The 19,668-nt window shown below is 44.4% G+C and overlaps 1 protein-coding gene across 1 annotated transcript; it reads right to left on the minus strand.

Annotated features, from left to right (window-relative positions):
• Nucleotides 1–330: 330 nt before the first annotated feature.
• SYNJ2BP (synaptojanin 2 binding protein) lies at nt 331–19,452 on the minus strand. Its single transcript, XM_019551526.1, has 4 exons — nt 19,256–19,452; nt 11,114–11,250; nt 3,369–3,464; nt 331–2,227 (listed from the first exon to the last, which is right to left on the minus strand). The coding sequence occupies exons 1-4, from the start codon at nt 19,314–19,316 to the stop codon at nt 2,087–2,089; spliced, it is 435 nt and encodes a 144-aa protein (XP_019407071.1). The 5' UTR covers nt 19,317–19,452; the 3' UTR covers nt 331–2,086.
• Between the last annotated feature and the right edge of the window lie 216 nt (nt 19,453–19,668).

Below are 19,668 nucleotides of genomic sequence, written 5' to 3' on the forward strand. Positions count from 1 at the left end.
CCCGCTGTCTTGTGTTGGGGCCTGTCGGCTCCATCCTTCCCACCGCGCTTCTTGTCTGGTCAGGCATGCCGGGTCCCAACATCCTCCCCACCCACTGCCTCGGCAGGCCAATCCCACCCCCTCCCCTACCACTTCAGGGCTGGGCCTGCTCTCCCCACCCTCCTCTGTCACTGCTGCCTGCAGGGGACGGGGGGGGCCGAGGCCAGCCCCCGCGTCCCCACTGTCATGGCAGCACTCCGCTGTGCCATCTTCTGGCCAAATGCTTTTGGAGCGCTCTGATTGGCTGTTTGCCAGCCTGTCAGAGTGCGAATAAGGTGTTATGGACAGACAGACAGACTAAGGCTTTTATAATATTACATAATATATATTGCATCTGATTTTTTTGGCATCATATAGACCAGACATATATCACTTCTCTTTTACAAGTACTAAACAATGTTCTTCCTTGGATACAAGAGAAACAGGCTTCACTCCAATGAATTCAGGTCAGCGGGAAGATTTCAAACAGAACAATCATAGTGAGGAGTTGAAGTCCTGCAGATGAAAGTCAGTTGCACCCTTCCCACAGAGATGGTCTCCCCCTTCAGTCTTATTTACTAAATTCTATCATCATCTGACTCTGGTTCATGCTCTTCTTCCAGGTACCGTGTCTCAAGAAGTGTGTTTGAGAGATTCCACCCAGCATCTAGATGTGCTTTGTCCTACAGCCCATCCAAAAGAATCAAAGCACCCTGGGACACTGACACATCTCTGCCTATTCTCCTCTGCCTGGCTCCCATAAGTACAATCCAGCTTTACTCTGTGTTGAAATAATGGTGTTGCCCTTGTTCCCTCACTCCCTTAAGATTATGATAGAAGTAGTAGCCTGTTAAACACCCTTCCAAGTTTCAGTATTCTTTTTTATGGAACGTAATGGGGTGCTTCTTGCAAATGCGTTGTTGTTCCTAAATCTGTCAGTTCTTCCTCAAAAACATTTAGTGTACTAACAGAATGTCTGTCATGATTGTACATCTTCCTTTTCCACTCCCAGAAGCCTTATCACAGCCTCTGCAAACAAGCAGTAGCCTGTATGGACCAATATTATGGATGACTTCTCTCTATAAAGTCTTTGAATTCATTTTAAAGTCTTTGAAGGAATTCTGAAGACAGCAAATCAGCTGCTATTACAGAAAGATACTACGTAATATGACACTTCCTTCAGGCACACAACCTCTCTCTGTTTAACATGGAAGATAAGTGCTTCAGGTAGCTCTGTGGAATAACATACTGTTGCTTAACCTCTGCTTTAGAAACCCATGCAGCTTCTATTTCATGACATCATTTTCCATTGATTAGATCTGTGATCCCATTGGGGGTCTCTCTTCTTCCAATATGCTAGGACTTGGCAGAAAGTCTCCTTTTGCAATTCTTTGGCTTTTCTCTCCGGAGCTCTCTCAGTTGCTCTCCTCTTCTCCTACTCTGCCATACTACCTCCTGCCTTTCCTGGGCCAGTACAACACACATGGACATTGCATATTTGTTTTAACTAGCAACTGCACTGAGAACTTTATCTGTGAATTCACAGGTAAGACTGTACATATTTCTCTAAGGCATTTAGTTAGCAAGCCCATCTCCCGCCTCCTCCCCCAAAAAGGAAGGAATAAAACATATTGTTTCTCTTCATCCTTGATGCAGGGACAGGGACTGTTGGCTGTAAAATTTAAAGAACAAGAAGAACTCTAAAATAAAAGTTTTGTTTTAAAAAACACCCCCCAGCCCTCCCCACCTAGAAGTCACATATTAAAATAGGGAATAAGTGAAAGTATTTGAACATTCAGGGTGCAAGAGAAAGAGGGTCACAACACTTCCATGGGATTAGGGAGAAATGGCACATCCCACTTTACACACAATCATCCTACTCATCTCTTACTTTCATCCTACTCTATCCATCGCACAAAAAAAAAAACATAGTGAACATCAGCAGCAACTTTATGATAGGCAATAACCCTTTCCGATGTCAGTCTAGGAAAAAAAACAGTTGATTCTTGTTCTTTAAATTATATCATAGATGTGGAAAATATGCAGAGATCTTTGGAGGGTGAACTTTTCACATCCGCTGTCGATATCTGAGGAAGAGCCACACTGCAGCCACTGCTAGTGCCAAACCTGGCACCAAAATGGCAGCTAAGGGAATACCACCTGGCTCTCCATCTCCTCTATGACCCACTGGGCCATTCTGTGGCTGCAGCTATAATGGAGAAAAAAGTACCAGTGTTAGAGAGATGTCCCTCACTCCAGGAGAGACAGCAATACTATGTGATAATGAATAAGTGCTTCTGTAAGCATGTACAACATGCCTTCCACTTGTATTGTACATTTGAGGCACAGGAGGTCCAGAACATGGAACTCTGCTTCAAAAGGCACCACTACAGCTTCTGCCAAAGAAAACCTTCCGTTAACTACAAGCAGCATTAAATGCTTTTATATCCCTGCATAAAGCAAGGGACTATGCAGAGAGGACAGCTGGAGCAGGTTAAATCCCATGCAGCAGAGCGTAGTGATACACAAATTAGGAAATGTGCATTAAACACTCCCTCTCTAGGCATCAATACATTATCTCCAACATGTTCATTTGCCAGGAAGAGGCCTATGTTGGACTTCCTTTTATATCTGCACAGGGTGAGGGGATCTCAGCATGACCTATCCACAAATTTCTTCAAAGACTTTCCCCAGCACTGGTTCAGGTTGGGTTAGCATTTCTATTATGAATTCTAGCACTGTGAGAAGGGCCACACTAACAGCAGTGGCTTCTAGATGCCTTCCCTTTACCTCCAGACCAAGTGTATAAAAATACCAGCACTATAAGCTTCCTCCACACTGCCTTGCAAATGTGCCTCACCCCTAAGATGAAGGGATGGCCTATAGGTGTTCTCTTCTAGGGTCCCATCAGTCTTTAGCCTCCTAGCTGAGACTGACATGTTTAGAGAAGTGGTTGACACCCTACATCTTGCTTTCTTCTACCCAGCAACAACATAAAACTGGAGATTTAGGTGTAGGAGGGGACTTGGGATTTCATCTGCCCATACCGTGAAACAGTGCGTCTCTTACACAACAGAAGAGGGTGAGGACAGACTCCAAACCCTCTCTCTCCCATCCCAAGTGCTACTAGAAAATAGTAATATTATATAGAGATACTGCCGGTGCTTGGTTACTTGGTGAGGGCCTCCTAGAAGGGGCCATTCATTAACCTAAGAAAACCCAAACCAAGGAAACCCTGCACACATTGTTCACATTGAATCCCTGGGAATTCTGTTCTTTTTTCCACAGAGGAAAGAGGAAGGAGGGATACATAAGAATTCAGGTCACCCCTTAGAGCTTGTTATACATACCCTGTGCTGAACCTTCAGAGACACGTCATTGCCTGCATTCCTGAAAAAGTCCACAGCCTCCTGGTGCTGCAAGTCCTTCAGGTCCTTGCCATTGATCTAACAAAGGAACACAAGGAAGAACCAGTAGCTGTGAGATCAGAAATCAACTCTTGGACAGACTGGACAAGGGAACAGGAAACAGTTTAGGTGGCCAACATTATTCTACCTGGGAAATCTAATGAAAGGAAGAGGGTACTATTCACACTGTCACTAAACAATTAAATTGTTTAAATTGTTGATATGATCCTGTGAGAAATGATCTCAACCAAAAATCCCAGATCAAAACATTGCCAAGCCATTAGGAGTTTGGAGCTGGTTCTGAACTTTGTAGCTTGGTCTCACCTTTTATTCTGATACACAGAGTGGATAAAGGGACATAGACAATACAATCATATTTATCCAAAGCCTTTTACCTAAATTATATTATGCTTCCTGCTATGAATTACCTGCTTAAGAGCCTACCTTTCTTACCCAGCTTCTCCTACCCAGGTTTACTTGAGTGCCTCAAACAACTAGGTGCCACTGTGAATTATTTTTACCTTTTGAAAAAATAAAGCAATTTCAGGTGGAAAGGCTATTTTTGGCTGATGGTACAGGATCTAATGAACATGAAGCACAATGCAGGGCAAGTATATGAGACTCCAACAGATACTCATGTCCACTGTCCTGCTTCAAGTCCCTCTGAAGTATGTGGAATAAAACATGCTAATGCTTGTCCCAGGACATGGCTGGGTGCACCTGTGGGTTCCTGTTATTCCTGGGACACGCTGGCTGGGCTGTGTGCTCTTGCTGGCCACCTAGTGGCAGAGAAGCAGCGATGCACCTTGGAAGGGCTACATGTCCAAATGACTGTGCTGTGCCTGTTCTGATTCAAACCCCCAGGACAAGCACAAAATTTAGAAGCTAATCCAAGTGATCCTGAACTGTTTTTTACATTAACAATTTAGAAAGACATTTTTCTTATTGGCAAAGCAGAAAACTTTTCCTCCAACTTTGCAAATATATTCATGTTTGGCTTCAGATGAAGCATGAGAAACGTGAACCCATACAGGATAGCTGATGAGAAAGTTGCATGGGAGCAAAACCAGGTTAGAATGGACTAGCTCTGTCAACATTGGTTCTTGTGGAGTCTTTCATTTTCCTAAGGGACCCAAAAGGTAAAAAGATATAGCTGACACAGCTAATATTACAAGGTCTCTTGGTTAATACACTGTTGCTTAATAAAGGGCCAAATATTAGAATCAAAACTCCAAAACCAATACGAGAAGCATTGTACTACACACATGTTCTACTGCTTGTGAGTGTCTCATTTTATCAAATCAGCTGCTTATAAGAATCAGTCTTAAGTTATAATCTATACATCCAAGCCTTTTCCCCACTGGTCATTAGAATTAAGAGACAGGTGGTTAGCTATGTTAGTCTGAAGCAAGGCAGAAGGCAGTGTAAATTTGCACTTTGTAGATTACATAAATCAGAGATTATATATATTAGCATAAGCTTTCATGGCAGCATCAGATAAAGTGACCTTAGGCTCACAAAAGCTTATGTTATACGTACGTGTGTGTGTGTGTGTGTGTGTGTGTGTGTGTGTGTGTGTACCAAATATATACATATATAACATATGGTTTAGTTAGTCTGTAAAGTGTAAATCTACCCTGCCTTCTGCTAGAATCAAGTCAGTTCAAACTGCCTCTGTCTGAGCATGTTCACCGTACAACTAAGTTGCTACACAACAACCCGTGACTACTGAGCATGTGTGATGCACAGCTAACATCTTTTTTTTTTTTTTTTTTGAGAGTGCTTAACTCTACTGAGGAAGTAACCAGAAGCTGAGAAAGTGCTGTCAAAAGGAGGCAGCAAGGAAGTTAGGCATGTCTCATTTGATTCTCAGCAAAGTTTTAAAGCAAATAAACACTGACCATGGGAACCTCGATGCTAACTATGAACACAAGAGTGGGGAAAAGAGACTGAAATCTCTTTGGTTCACACATGCAGAACACCACAAAGCATTAATCACCTGCTGAATCCTTGTCAAGAAGGCAAGAAGCCTGACAACAATGACTGGTTATACTAATTTTAAGCCCACTGACAGTTGAGTACGTAAAAGGAAAGACATGGCAGAATGCTGAAGAAGCAGAATGCCAATGCAATGTCAGTGGAAAGAAGGTGCCACAGGTTTTGCCCAAATTGCTGCAAGAGTATTGTGCTGACAAGATTTTCAGCACAGATGAAACTAGCTTTTTTTTCCTCTCCAAAGCAATGTCTAATCACTAAGGTGATCATATTTCCCTAGTTCCAAGCTAGGAGACACCATTGTCTCTGAGCTCAGTTATCAGCTGAGAGTATTGGAGAGTAGAGAGGAAGTACAGAGCACGGGAGAACAGAGGGAGATGGGAGGGGAAGGAGGATTGAAAGTCATGCCTTTTTGCCAGGATAGTTCCATTTTTAAACATCAGTCCCGCAGATCCCACTAAAAAAGAACAAAAGAGTTAATTTGACCAAACAGGTCCCCTCTGCACATTGCAGGTATCATGCAATTAACTGGTGAATTGTGCAGTTACCTTGAGACCAGCTACACGTGCAAAGTAGCTAACACATGCTCAATGCTCCAACCAGCTATACAGTTAGACATTGAAAATGTGTACTAACTTTATAGATGGTTGCTATTGAGCTTTAATTTGCAAGTGTGGCAGGGCCTCCCTTGCAGCTGCAAGCCCATCAGCTGACAGGGCTCCAACCACAGGGGTGCAAGCCTGCAGCTCTAGGGATTGTGGCCGCCATGGACTTGGGGGGTGCATGAAATCTCTGGGCTCACACAGGGCTCTTGGTCCTGGCTGCACCTCACATGCAGCTGGGACCCAGAGATCCCACAGCTGATGGGGCTCTGGGTCCAGGCTGCGCCACATGCACAGCTGGGACCCAGAATCCCATGGTTGATGCGGTCTCTGGGTCCTGGTTGTACATGGTCCCTGCAGCCTCAGACGTGGGTGCCTGCTTCTTGCCAATTCACCAGCAATAAAAAGCAATTGGATCTAATGCATGATCCCACACTCATGCCTCCGACCATGTGTGATGTTTAAGGTGGAATAGCAAAGAGATGTTTAAAACGGGACATTCCTAGCAAAAATGGGAAGTATGATCACCCTACAAATCAGACTTTTCTTTTCAAATGTATGCTTGTTAATGGTGGAAAGAAGCAGAAAGATGGCATTACTGTGCTTCTGATTTGCAATATTAGGCATTAAAAAACCCCAAAACCCTAGTAAGTCAGAAGGAAGAGCAAGACTCCACAATGTTCTCATGGGGTAAGCACTACCCATTGACTAAAGAGCAAACAAAAATGTACAGATGACAAGCTCAAGCCTCGAGAAATTCCTAAATGAAAGGCACCATGAACTTGTGAAAAAGGTTTGGAAGATTGTTCTGTTGCTGGATAATTCTTCTGGGCACCTGTCAAATGTTGTATTGCAGAATATTTACTATTTTTCCTGCCAACACTACCTCAGTCATACAGATTCCCAATCAAGATATCACACAAAGCATCAAGAGCATACACTAATATATTTGTGACAAAGTAATTGCAATAATCAATTAAACTCAAGGCACTGGCTGTAGCATGTCCAAGAACTAGCGCTTCTGAAGGCTCTTCAAAAACAAAGTCATTGGGACACTGTTAAAGCTGACAGCATCTGTCATTACTTCAAGGCAGGAATTGCCAACATGACTCATGTAGGTGAGGAAGTAAAAAACAATTCTCCATCTGGAAGAAGGCCACTTCAAACCTTTAAAAAAATGGTGGCCTTTGACAAAGGAACTGATGGTCACTGCAGAAATCAACAAGCAAGATAAGATCCAAGAGCGACACAAGCCAAAAGCACATCTAGTCTGTGAAAAATGTGAAAAAACTGAAGCAAGGCAACAGCCTTTCTGTACAGACGTTAGTTTTACATAGGCTTGAGAACAAAGGTGACAGCACAACAGAGTACAACAAAAAAATATGTTAGAAAAGGAAGTCTCAGAGTTCCTAAAAATGACAGTGGCAGGAAATTTTACATGAGTATTTTAGGCAACAGATGTAAATGTTAGATGTCAAAGTCTGCTGGCCTGTAGTTTTTATTGTTTAAATTGTATTGTAATAAATGAATAAAATCTAATGAAGCATCAAAACTGTCAAGTTTTTCAACAGGCGTCTGCATGGACTTTTTACTTTGCTTCCTTTATTAAAATCAGAGGTGTTCTGCCTGCTGTGATTCTAATAACTGGTGGACTTTGTAGTGCCGCCACAGTATAAGTTAGGTATCTAAACAAAAGTCTTAAGGGGAAAAAACTAAAAGAAGATTGCAAATTTCTGTAAAGAGAATCAAAAGCAGAATATGATATAGTAAATCTGTCCTGGCCAATTCTCAAATATTTTTTAGGAGAGATGCAATTTAAACAAAACATTTTAAGGATGTAAAAAAGATATGCACTAAGGATTTGATAAATCAATTAGACATGTTAGCATTTGCCCCATTTAAAAATGTGCGCATGGATATTTGAGACACGTATTGCTAAATACTTGACTGTAGGATACATTCATGCTTAATGGATGATCATTTACTAACAGATCAAGCATGCAATCAAAAATAAAAGCTTTCATTTTCAGTTGCCTTGCCTCGAACCTTTTATTGGTCATCATAGGATAATGATGCTCTTTTATTAAGTATAAGGCATGAACACTAGATAATTTTTAATTAACATGCTAGACCAGGGATACTCAACCCTTCCCCCAGCGGGTTGGATTGGCAGTGTTCTGTCTGTCCATGGGCTGGATCCTGCTGGTGGTCCCAATCTGGCACCAGGGCCAACGCGATGGGCACCATCTGGCCATGGGGAGGGGGGCGTGGGGCAGCCTAGCCACATCCCAGCTTCACAGGATATGGCTTGACCCCAAGGGGAAAAAGGCAGCATGGCTTGGCCCTGTGGGGAAAAAGGGGTGTGAGCCAGCCCCAATCCAGATGCAGGGGAGGAGGCACAGCCCAGCTGCAACTGGCAAAGCAGACCTTGGGGTCTGGGAGTTTGGCAAGGGGGTGAGAGGTGACGGTATTAATGGCCACCATTCCCCTGCCACCAAATTTCCCTCCTCATGGGGAGCTCTGTAGGCCAGATGCAATAGCTCCACAAGCTGTATTTGGCCTGCAGGCTGGGGGCTGAGCACCCTTGGGCTAGACAAATGCAAATGCAACCCATGGAATAAAGCTAGATGGATCTCTACAATCGTGTGCTGTCCAACCCTGTCTAGTAACTTATTCCAATAACAGAAATCCATTATTTCTCACTGAAGAACATTTCATAGCCAGGTTACATCGAACATATTTTCTGATATTCCACCTAAAATTTCTTTTGCCCCATTATGTACCATTGCTCTTAGATCACACTAACCCCTTCCTCCTCTTTTTGGCATTTACATGCTTCAAATACATGCACACAAAATTATTATCCTGCCAGGATAAAGTAATACAGCTTCCCTCATTTTAACTTCATATCACTTTTTGGATCAATAGTCAGACTCCATCTTACACAAGTCACTCTTAATTTATTTATAGAGCCTGCAAATGCTTTATATAGGAAAGATTAACACATGAGTTTTAAAAATGTGCATATGATAGATTATCAGCAGATACTTGTGCAAAACACTGCTTGTTAAAACAGATAGTTTTGTATGACTGACAATACTAGAAGACAACATCCAAGCCATTGTTTTACATAATTCTGTTGAGGAGAAGGAACCTAAATTACTTTTGATGTATTACACTTCAATCTTTTATGGCTCAATAGGAAGCTCAGATTCTCCTGAGCAAAGCAGTTAGTGCTGTAATCATCTTTATTCCACCGACCAGCATAAATGGGAAAGCAACCTGGAGATAAAGAGACTGTTTTTTCTCATTTACATCAGTATAAATCACAAGTAACTCTATTAAATTTACGCAGAATTACAGTAGTATAATATCAACGTGTGAAAAGAATTTAGGTCTGGTTATTTTAAACCCTTTTAATTCATCATAAGTGGTACTAGTAGGGAGGGTCCGGAGGGTGGTGACGGGTGAGTGTCTATCATCCCCTCAGGACCCTTCCTATAGGGTCGCCCAGGGTTTTATCTTCTCACATGAAGCTGCTGGGTGAGACTATGTGGAGATTTCAAGTGAAGTGCCATCAGCATGCTGATGACACTCAGCTCCACCTCTCCTTCCCTTCTGATCCTGGCCCCCGAGTCTCCCCACTGGATGTGGGGAGAACCAGCTGAAACTGAATCTGGACAAGACTGAGGTGATGGTGGTGGGCAAACCACTTGCCTTGGGTGAGGACTGGAACACCTATCAGTGATGGGGTTCAGCCTCCCCTTGTCACTCATGTTTGCAAGCTTGGGGTGCTCCTGGGTCTTCAGGTGGCAGCCGTGGCTAGGAGCCCCTTTGACCAATTCCATCTGCTGAGAAGGTTGCAACCCTCTTTCAGATTCATCCATGACTTCATAATCTCAAGGCTAGACTATTGCAGTGCGCTTTACATAGGGCTGCCTTTGAAAAATGTCCGAAAGCTGCAGTTGGTGAAAACATGACAGCCTACTTTTGGATGGGGGTGGGGTGCCAAGAGCACAAAATTCCAATCCTCCAGCATCTGCACTGGTTTCCAATAGCTTTCTGGCACAATCTAAGATACTGGATTTGACCTACAAGGCCTTATATGTTCTGGGCCATACATACTTAAAGGACAGCCTTGTCTCTTGTGCCCCACTGCAGCCCACAAGTTCAGCCGAGAGAAACCTCCTGCAAGTACTATCGCTATTGCAAGTCTGGTTGGTAACAAACATGGGAAGTCATTCTTGGTAATTACTCTCCAGCTCTGGAACCCCCTCCTTGAGACCCACCAGAGTCCAAGCCCGGACATGTTTTGGAAGCACTGTGAGACTTTCCTACTTGGGGAAGTATTTAGCAAACAAAGCTAGGCTGAGACATTGCTTAGTAGGTCTGTGTTTAAAATTTGCTATTGTAAGCCTCCTAGTACCTTTGGTGCAAAGGGCAGCATGTTAACTGCATAAATGAATTTGAGCAGTGGTTCTCAACCTATTTGGACTTGAGGCACCCTTCTATAACTTTTGTGAATGGACTGGCACCCAGTTTCAAAAACTAATTTTTAGCTCCTTGCAGTGCTCACCTCCTTGCTGAGGGGCTAGGCAGTGGGAAAGGGGAATTGGACAGGCAGGGACAAGTTTGATCCTGCACTTATCTACTTATTTCCTCAGACTTCCTGGCACCCGTCAAAAGATCTTGCACACCCGAGCTGAGACTCACTGCCCTTGAGCTTACCCAGAGCTGTTCCCTATCTATAATGGCCTGTAAAGCCATGTCTCATAAGTTTGTTAATACAGCTCCTTGAGATCACAACTTCATATCCAAGTAAAGACAAGTCCGTAGCTAACCCAAATCTGAAAAGGTTCCACCTATCCACTATAGGATACACTAAGAAAAATCACGAAGAATACTCCTGTTTAGCATTAGCTGGCAGAAACAAAAGTGCACAGATTAATAAACTGCCATGACTGGCAAAAAGAATGGATTGCACTGAGCCACTTTTCTCAATGAACTGCTTTGAACAGGAGACCTCTGACGCAGAACTGCTAGGTAAGAAGAGAGACAAGGTATAAAAGAGGATGGGAGAAAAGGGCTTACCGCTAAAATTTTGTCCCCCTCTTGTAATCGGCCATCCACAGCAGCAGCCCCATTTTCTTTGATCCGGCTGACATAGATGCCACTGTCGTTGGGCAAGTATGGCTGATCCGTCCCTCCAACAATGTTAAAGCCTAACCCTGAGACATGCAAGAGACAGAGCACATCAAACAAGGGAGATAGGAAAGACAGCTAACCACAATTTGAGCCACTCTTGCGGCTGGCAGGAATAATAGTCTATATCAGAGGCAGGCAAAATCCAGGCCACAGGCCAGATTGAGCCTGCAGTGCACTCCATTTCCCAGCAGTCCCTGCCTACATCACTGCAGCTGGTTTCCATGGAGACCCCACCAGCAGCAGAGACAGGGTTTCCATGGCACCAGATCAACCTCATCAGGGCTGGCAAGGCGCGCAGCTGGGCAGGGAGCTGCTCCAGGGCTGGGATCTTGTGGCAGCGTGGTCTGGAGCCGCTGCGATCTGCCACCCATATGCCCTGGGCAAGGGTGTGCAGGCAGCAGATTTTGGCACTGCCCTGGCTCCAAACTCTGCTGTTACTGCCATAAAATCCCAACCCTGGCCCCGGAGCAACTTCCCACCCAGTTGTACACCCTGCCAGTGCTGCTGGAGCCAGTCTCCATGGAAACCCTGGCCCCACCACTGCTGGGGTTTCCATGGAAGCTGGCTGAAGCGATGTGGGCAGGGGCTGCTAGGAAATGGAGTCCAGCTGGCTGAAGCGATGTGGGCACAATGGCTGGATTTGCCATTGTGCCCACCCCTAGTCTGCATGGTGTTCGGCCTCCTCCTCTACCTTGCAACTCCCAGCATAGCTGCACACAACCCTGTACATACTCCAAGTCCTCACTGGCCAGAACAATTTTCTCCTCAATAACTTTTTACTTAAAGGAAACAAACATGACTGATATCTCACAGTGGACCTTCAAGCAAAAGTGAATCAGACCTACACCAACTTTTGAGAGGCAAGTAAGCATTTTACAATATGACTTGACATGACTTCTTCAAGGTCTCACAGAGCCCAGATTTCTCAGCTTCCAGCCCTGTATTTAACCACATCTAATGACTTAGATCAGGCTTTAGGGCATTCCTTATTTCCTTGAATAAAACCATTTCATATTTGAAGTGAGCACTTGGTGCCGTCTCAGGAATCCAAAAACATGACAGGAGATGAAGACAAAACTCTAAGTTTTGAAAAACAAACTAGAACATTGCATAAATTGACACAGAAAATATATCCGCATTAAGGCAGGGTTTTTAGAGGGTTTGGGATTTTTAAACCTTGATTATCAAATTCTGGTTGTAGCCAGCTGGTGGATTAAAGTTCCCTGGAAGATTAAGACTTGTTTGCTTAGTCTAATCCAGAACAGATTGAATTCGAAAGCTGAAACACAGGGGTTGCTAGACCCCCTTCTGTATCACAGATGCAAAGAAACAGGTTTATAAATAATAATAAATGATAAGGATGGGGGATTGAGCTGAAAGAAGTTTGTGAAGTCAAACTTTGCCAAAACAGCTGAGAAAGGGAAGGAGGAAAGGAGGAATTAGGCATATTCTGATAGAAACCTGTCACCCAAAGCTACCAGCAGTATGGGTCTGATATAAATTCCTGCTTCCTGCTCCCCAACGCCCACTTCACCAGCTGAATACCTCTCTCTCTCTGCCTGCATTGGGTGGAGAACAGAGGACACTGAACAAGCAGCTTATAACCAGAAAAGTGGCTTGCCACAGCTTGTGGTACCTTTTTAGTTTAGTATTAGGGTATCAAAGGGCAGAGGGGCGAGCTATGGAGTTCACAGAGTACAATCTCCAGTGGAAAAGCAGGGGAACATGAAGAGCTCCCATCCACCCATCATTCTTCCTGCTCCTTCTTGCCCATTTTAGACAAATGGTGGAGAGGGTGGACTTGGCAGTAGAAACTGTGGGGATACAGGGTTGGGGAGGCAGGGGAAATGAAGGAGATACTGGAATTTCTGGTACCCTAGTAGCTGCTTTAAATAAGGTTACATTTTCTGTGGCAGTTAAAATGAAAAACAAATTGACACGTGTGTGCCATAAAACTAATAGTCTGGGAACAAAGCGATCAGTGCCATAGAAAATTTACTGGGGAGAGAGAAAAACATGAAGGAATCCTACTCTCTTGTTTTGTAGCAGGAACAGTCACAACCAGATAAAGGTTTTCATAAGATTTCATAATGTTGTGAAAAGTCATTATCTTTTGGATGCAGTTTGGGAAGGAGGGATGTGGGTGGGTGAAGGTGAGTGTGAAATGAATAACAGTAACTGTTTCTTCTGGGTCATCCATACAAAACACTTGTGCCCAGCAAAAAAAGTTTCACAGTTCTGCCTTGCTTGGTCAAGGGTAGCCATTCAGCTACAGATTTAGAGGGAGATTAACCCAAACAGCAGAAAACCAGAAAATAATCTGTCTTTTCATAAAACATGACTTTTCACCAGCTCAATGAGAATTTCACAACAACAAAAAGTGTGAACACCAGGCACACACTCTTCTACCATGGTGGAGATATTTTTGCCATTCCTCAATTTTTTTGACAGATGTTTTTCACAGTACCCTTTTTAAGAGTTTGTAAACCAGTCAACGTACAGTTTGAGAGACAGGATTATACTTTGCTATATAGAATACCAGTACTTTGCTCTTTGGACACAGAAGTGAATGATAAGCAATGTGATAAGGGCTCAATTATTATGACAAGTTGATGGTACCTTCACCCTATTAGTTAGTACATATTTAGCTTCCAATATTTTTTTAAATGTATCTACTATGTTCTCTAGAACACAGAGATCTAAATAATTATATTTCAGATCCAGGGGATAAAAGACTAAATAAAACCAAAAAAATTCAACTCAGAATATTCTCAACTGTGTGGGAATAGTTACCAGTCAGCTGGGGTCTCTATTCAGCAAATGAGAATTTTATCAGCAGTTTAGTTAGCATAACTGAACACCAAGAGCAACCAGAGTTAAGACTGCTAAAGCAGTACAGGCATAGAAGCAGCCCAGCTCCTCTGAACAGGACTGGATGATTCAGCATGCGCAAACTCTTTCAACTTTAGGCTATCAGTTTAAACCTGTTTAGGATCAGATGCCAAGCACACTGGAGAGATCTGGTGGGGGGTTTCTGGCTTGCTGCTACCTGTGTTGTACTGTGAATAACTAGATGAATTAAGCATGCAAGGCTCTGAAGCCAGTGCCTTTCACTAGGCATGTCTACATACATGATTAATATGCACGAATAAGCTTTTTCGAGTACAGCAGGACATGTGTATACACTGCTCCAGCTGGCTGGGGCACAGGATGCTTCATAGTGGAGCCAGCCTGGAGGCAGCCCCTGTGCCAGGCAGCCGCTCGGCAACACATGGAGACAGGGGCAGGAGGGGTGTGCTGACTGACTGCTCCCACACCACGTGCGGTGGGATGGAGGGCTGACTGGGGCCCAGGTTTCTCAGTGCATGGGCTGCAGGCCTTGTGCTGAAGCACCTGGGGGCTCCAGCCAGCCAGGGCAGCATCTACGTATGTGCTGCTGCACATAAAAAAAACTCTGCAGCAGGGTAATACTGGTAGAATACAAGTATTTTACCAGTACTACCCTTCTACAGAGTTTTTTTAATGCACAGCAGTGCACATGTAGATGCTGTCCTGGCCGCCTGAAAAATACAAGTTCTACTCTGCTGCAGAGTTTATTAGTTTTGCAAGCCCTAAAATGGGTGTGTGTGTAGATGCTGAGACATTTACTATGCAGTTAGTTAGTCAACTGCGCAGTAAATGTCTCTTGTGGGTGGGGTGCACCCACTGGAACAAGATTCACCATCAGAAACTAAAATTACATCAACCACCGAGATGTGGATACTGCAGCCTCTGGAAATGAGGGTGAAGCCAAAACTGGCCACCAGCTAAGCTCAAGCAGAAGGTCTGGCAGGTTTTCATTTGTATTTACCTTAATTAACATTAAACCCTGAGTCACAAAATGTAGTTCCAGATTCAGAACTTCCCTTAAATTTGCAGGTCTTTGGATCAAGTCTCAACTTAATGCATGTGTTATTAACTGAATGCAGTTCTTATAACATTCTAATTACATAATAAATCATGTCAATTTCAAAGCATATACAATCCTGAAGGCCTGACTGCCACAGCCTGTTTGTTACACACACGACATGTCTACACATGTCCCTTAATGAGCAGTACCTTATTTTACTGCACATTAAAGCATCATGTAAGAAAGCGTGATTACATTAATCTGCAGTAAAATAGGCGACTGAGCATTAAGTGTCACTTAAAAACTGTGTGCATTCCTTACTGTACATGAAGGCAGCCTAATGTGCATTAGGCAAAGCACCATAATGCATGTGTAGATTCGCCCACAGGGAACTGTGGGCCGAGACCCAACATAATACTTGAGAAAACTAGAGAGAAAACAGGGACAGAAGTGGGGGGGGGGGTCAAAGGTTGATAAGGAGAGCTCCAAAAAAGTCCACTGAGGAGAACATACCAGCCAGCACCCACTGGCCCTCAAATAAATCCAAGCAACCAGTAGACTGCACCTAGTGAAATTCTGCCCAGAGACGCATATGTGTGAGAGTCAGGAATATGGCCCCAGAGTCACTTGGGTTCCCCCTCAGCCAGAGCCTCCTTCCTGGTCAGACAGATAGAGAGCTTAGCTACAGCCAGGAAAAAGTTGACCAGGAGGTTCCAGGACTCGGTGGGGCCAAGGATGGGGAGTGCATAAAGAAAAAATGTGGAGAGAAGTGTAGCCAAAACCTCACCAGGAGGTTTCTGAGGAGGTGCTGGAAGAGGAGCTGCACCCTGGCACATTCAAGGTAGGCATGCACCAGGGTCTCCCTCTGCTGGCAGAAAGGGCCAGTATCAGAGGTGTCCATGAAGCATGCCAGGTATATGCCTGTGGATAGAGCTCCATGAAGGAGCTGCCAACTGAGGCCTGACTGCCACAGTGACAGATGACTACTTTCTCCACTGTCCTTCCCCACTTTCTTTTCCCCTTCCTACTCACAGTATTGTCACTTATTGCCATTTAGGCACCTATTTAAGTAACTTACAAAACAGCACAGGCAAAGGGCAGGGCATCACCACTCTGGTCAGCGTTTTCTAAAGCAACCACAAATTTTGACTGCTCAGCAGTTTCAGAAATGCTCAGCAGCTGCCACCCAGGTGACATCAGTAAGAGCTGTGGGTCTTCAATATCACCAAGAATAGCCCAAACTCTTCTCAGTTGAGTGCCGGTAGTAGTAAGTGCTTTTGAAAATTCTGGCCCTTGTTTATCGTGGGAATGTTCTTTATCTTTTGTCCTTCTACTAAAAGGCAAGGAATCGAATTTTATCCGCAATTCACTATTCATATTGCATCCATTTCATCCAATTTCTTTAAATAAAAAAAGTTAGAACTTTCAACTCTTGGGGAATTTGGATTCCTTTTGAAAAGACCAGTTTTTATAGCTATCTGCTGCTCCTTATACTGGCTTTCAGTACAAAACTATGCTGCAATGACAAGTCTATTCTTTTATCCTTAGCAAGAGGATGCCACTACAGCAAGGGTGGGCAAAATGCGGCCCGGGGGCCAGATGCGGCCCACCCTACTGCTACATTTTAGGGCTTTTTTTTAAGCCTTCCTCAGACACACTGGGTGCTGGCTCCAGCCAAGGCTGGGGATTGTTACTGGGGTGTGCCAATGTTCCTGCTGAAACTTAAAACCGGAGGTTCCTGGCTCGAGGGTCTTGCCCAAGAATGGGCAAAATGCAGCCCGCAGGCTGCATGCGGCCTGCCAGTCCAATTTATCTGGACCACGAGGCCCCTAAAAAATTTAGAAAATTAATATTAATCTGCCCTGGGCTGCCTATCATGCAGCCCTCAATGGCTTGCCAAAACTCAGTAAGCAGCCCTCTACCCAAAATAATTGCCTGCCCTTGTGTGACTACAGCATAGGCCAGGATACAAGAAAATATAATGGAGTGCTATGATCAACAGGATGGAAACCACTGCAGTTTTTAAATGGGGAGATCTGAGGTCACACTGGCTGCTTACAGCTGTAAAAAACCTGTCAAAAACCAGTATTTACTTTACACTCAGCACACCCCCACACCTAGCCCATCACATACCTAGAAGAGGCATTGTGTGCATTGGACCTGGATTGCCCAACCTCTGTATAAATCAGGCACTTTAGCAGAGATTTTTTGGCGCTTTAATAGCTGATTGAATCAGCTTTAAATAAAAGAGCTATAAGAGCGCTGCTTCTTCTGATAAAGCATACTTTTTTCCCCACCCCCATGTGTCAGCAGCCATAATTGTTGCCCCCAGGATTACTTTTGCAAAAAAACCCCACAAGATTACCTTTGCCCATCAGCTGTAGTTCCCAACTTGACACCATCAATCCATCTCTGACCCTTGGCTGACTCACCAATTGTTGCCAACAGGATTCCTTTTACCAGAGACCCCCAAGGATTGACACGGCCCCTCATCCAATTTGGTATCAAGTAAACTTTATTAGTAACCCCTAGGGCTTATTACAAGATAATTATCCTTGTAATATGACCTGGCAAGTGGTTGCTTAGACGTTACAGCAGCGACCTTCGGTGGCACCGGCCTCAGATCCTCAGCTGGGTGTGCGGGATGTTAGTTTCTGGATTCCTTGTTACTCAAAGCAAGATTTCCAAGGCTGCTCCTGTCTCCCCAGGGTGGCAACACAAACACACACTGTCTCTTTGTTTGTCCACTACTTTTGTAACTTTCTCATCTCAGACTGTCCAATCCTCAAGTTTCTTACCTTATCTTTTTAGATAAGGTACTCCAATCCTATTCTGTTTTTGGTCTCCTTTCCTTTTAGGGAAACTATGGGCTAACCAGGTACAGATCATAGCACTCACTTTTCCCAGTGCCTTATAAGGCACTCTGTACAATGTAATTGCTTAGTTCTGGGCAGGCCTAAAGTTATGTTAAGAGCCTGGGCATAACTCAGTTTGTCTGTTACAGTAATGACCAGTTAACATGCATTGTTATAATATGCCTACACTTGGCCCTAGGTAGAGCTTCAAATCACATCAGACAACTTATGTATTTCCCCTCCCTAGTCTAAGGTCCAGAACCACAAAGTACTTAGGCACCCAACACCCATAAATGTCTGAGGCCTACTTCTCACTAAAATGAATTTGTGGACTGGGGCTCATGGGACCAGCAAGAACAAAAGAGCAGCAGACGCAACCATTTCTTCTTGTTACCCATTTCTTCCAGGAAGGCAAGAGCAATCCCTAACAACTCCAGACTCTCCCTATGCCTTAAGAAGGGTGTTTGTGCCCAAAAGCTTGCAAAGAGCAATCTTTCCAACTATTTAGTTCGTCTAATAAAAGATATCACATCTACCCAAAGAAGCTTGTCTGCTTCCTCCTCTCCTCCCCCTCATTAATTGTGTGGTAGCACAGAGTCCCACATGTGCACCTCACCAGGACTTCCCTCACAGGTTTGCTCTCTCTTGCAATTTTATCTCCTAGACTTTCACTGCAGTTTAAAAAAAAAAACAAAACAGATTTCAGTTTAACTTTAAGTCTCATGTTGTTCTTCCTTTTAAAAAGCACACAAGCACACGGTCAAGATATGCACACAGGTATATTGTCTTGGAAAACAATCCGGCTGCATTCTCCATCTCACTCACACAGTCAGAACTATTATTTTATTGCAGATCTTTTATTTGCAAACCAGAGAGCAAGGCAGCCTCACTGCAAATGCTTCTGTCATGTCACTGAGTAAGGAAGCAGGGCGGGAGGAGAGGGGGCACACGCTAATTTCAAGCGCAGAGCAATGTTAACCCCTCCCCAGCAGCACGAGAAGCCACATGGCTGGGAGCATTCTTGCAAGCATGCCATAAAGGAGAGCTCCGAGTGCTTGTATTCACTGCTGCCTCCTGCTGAGATTTCATTTCCATCCTGAAGGTCTTTGCAAATGTCTCTGCTGCTGGAAACAAGGGCTGAGGTTATGCAGGCCTCAGCCTGGGGTTTTCCTGGCAGCCCTGAATCCAGGGAGGTGCTCAGAGCCAGGGGAGGCTGCAGCTCCTGATCTCAGTATGGGCAAAGCATCCAGCCCAGCCCCCGCCCCCCCAACTTTAACTCTGTACCTGAAGGTCCTCTGGTGAGATTGATCATTTCCTCAGAGAGGCCAGACTCGACTCCGCTCATGCTTTATGGCTCTAAAGCTCTGCCTGCCACCTGATCCCCTGCTCCTTACTCAGTTGAAGGTGAAACAGCCTCCCTGAAGCAGATGCCGCTGCAGCGCTTTCAGTTTCATCAGCCTCGAAACCGGAAAGCCGGGCTGGGAGGAGGCAGTGCTGGGAGCTCTGGGAGATGTAGTTTTCTGTAGGCTCGCGCATCACTCAGCTCTGTTCTCGCTGCCCGTTGCACCTCGCGCGGGGCAGATTAACATCTTGACACACACCAAGCCCCACAGAGGGCCTCTAGCTTGAGTGGTAAATTAACCCCAATCAATTCCCCCCCAGGCCCCATTTCTATCACTTGCATATTGTAACCTCAT

Source organism: Crocodylus porosus, unplaced genomic scaffold (genome assembly GCF_001723895.1).
Source record: "Crocodylus porosus isolate Cpor-Errol unplaced genomic scaffold, CroPor_comp1, whole genome shotgun sequence".
Lineage (NCBI taxonomy): Eukaryota > Metazoa > Chordata > Crocodylia > Crocodylidae > Crocodylus > Crocodylus porosus.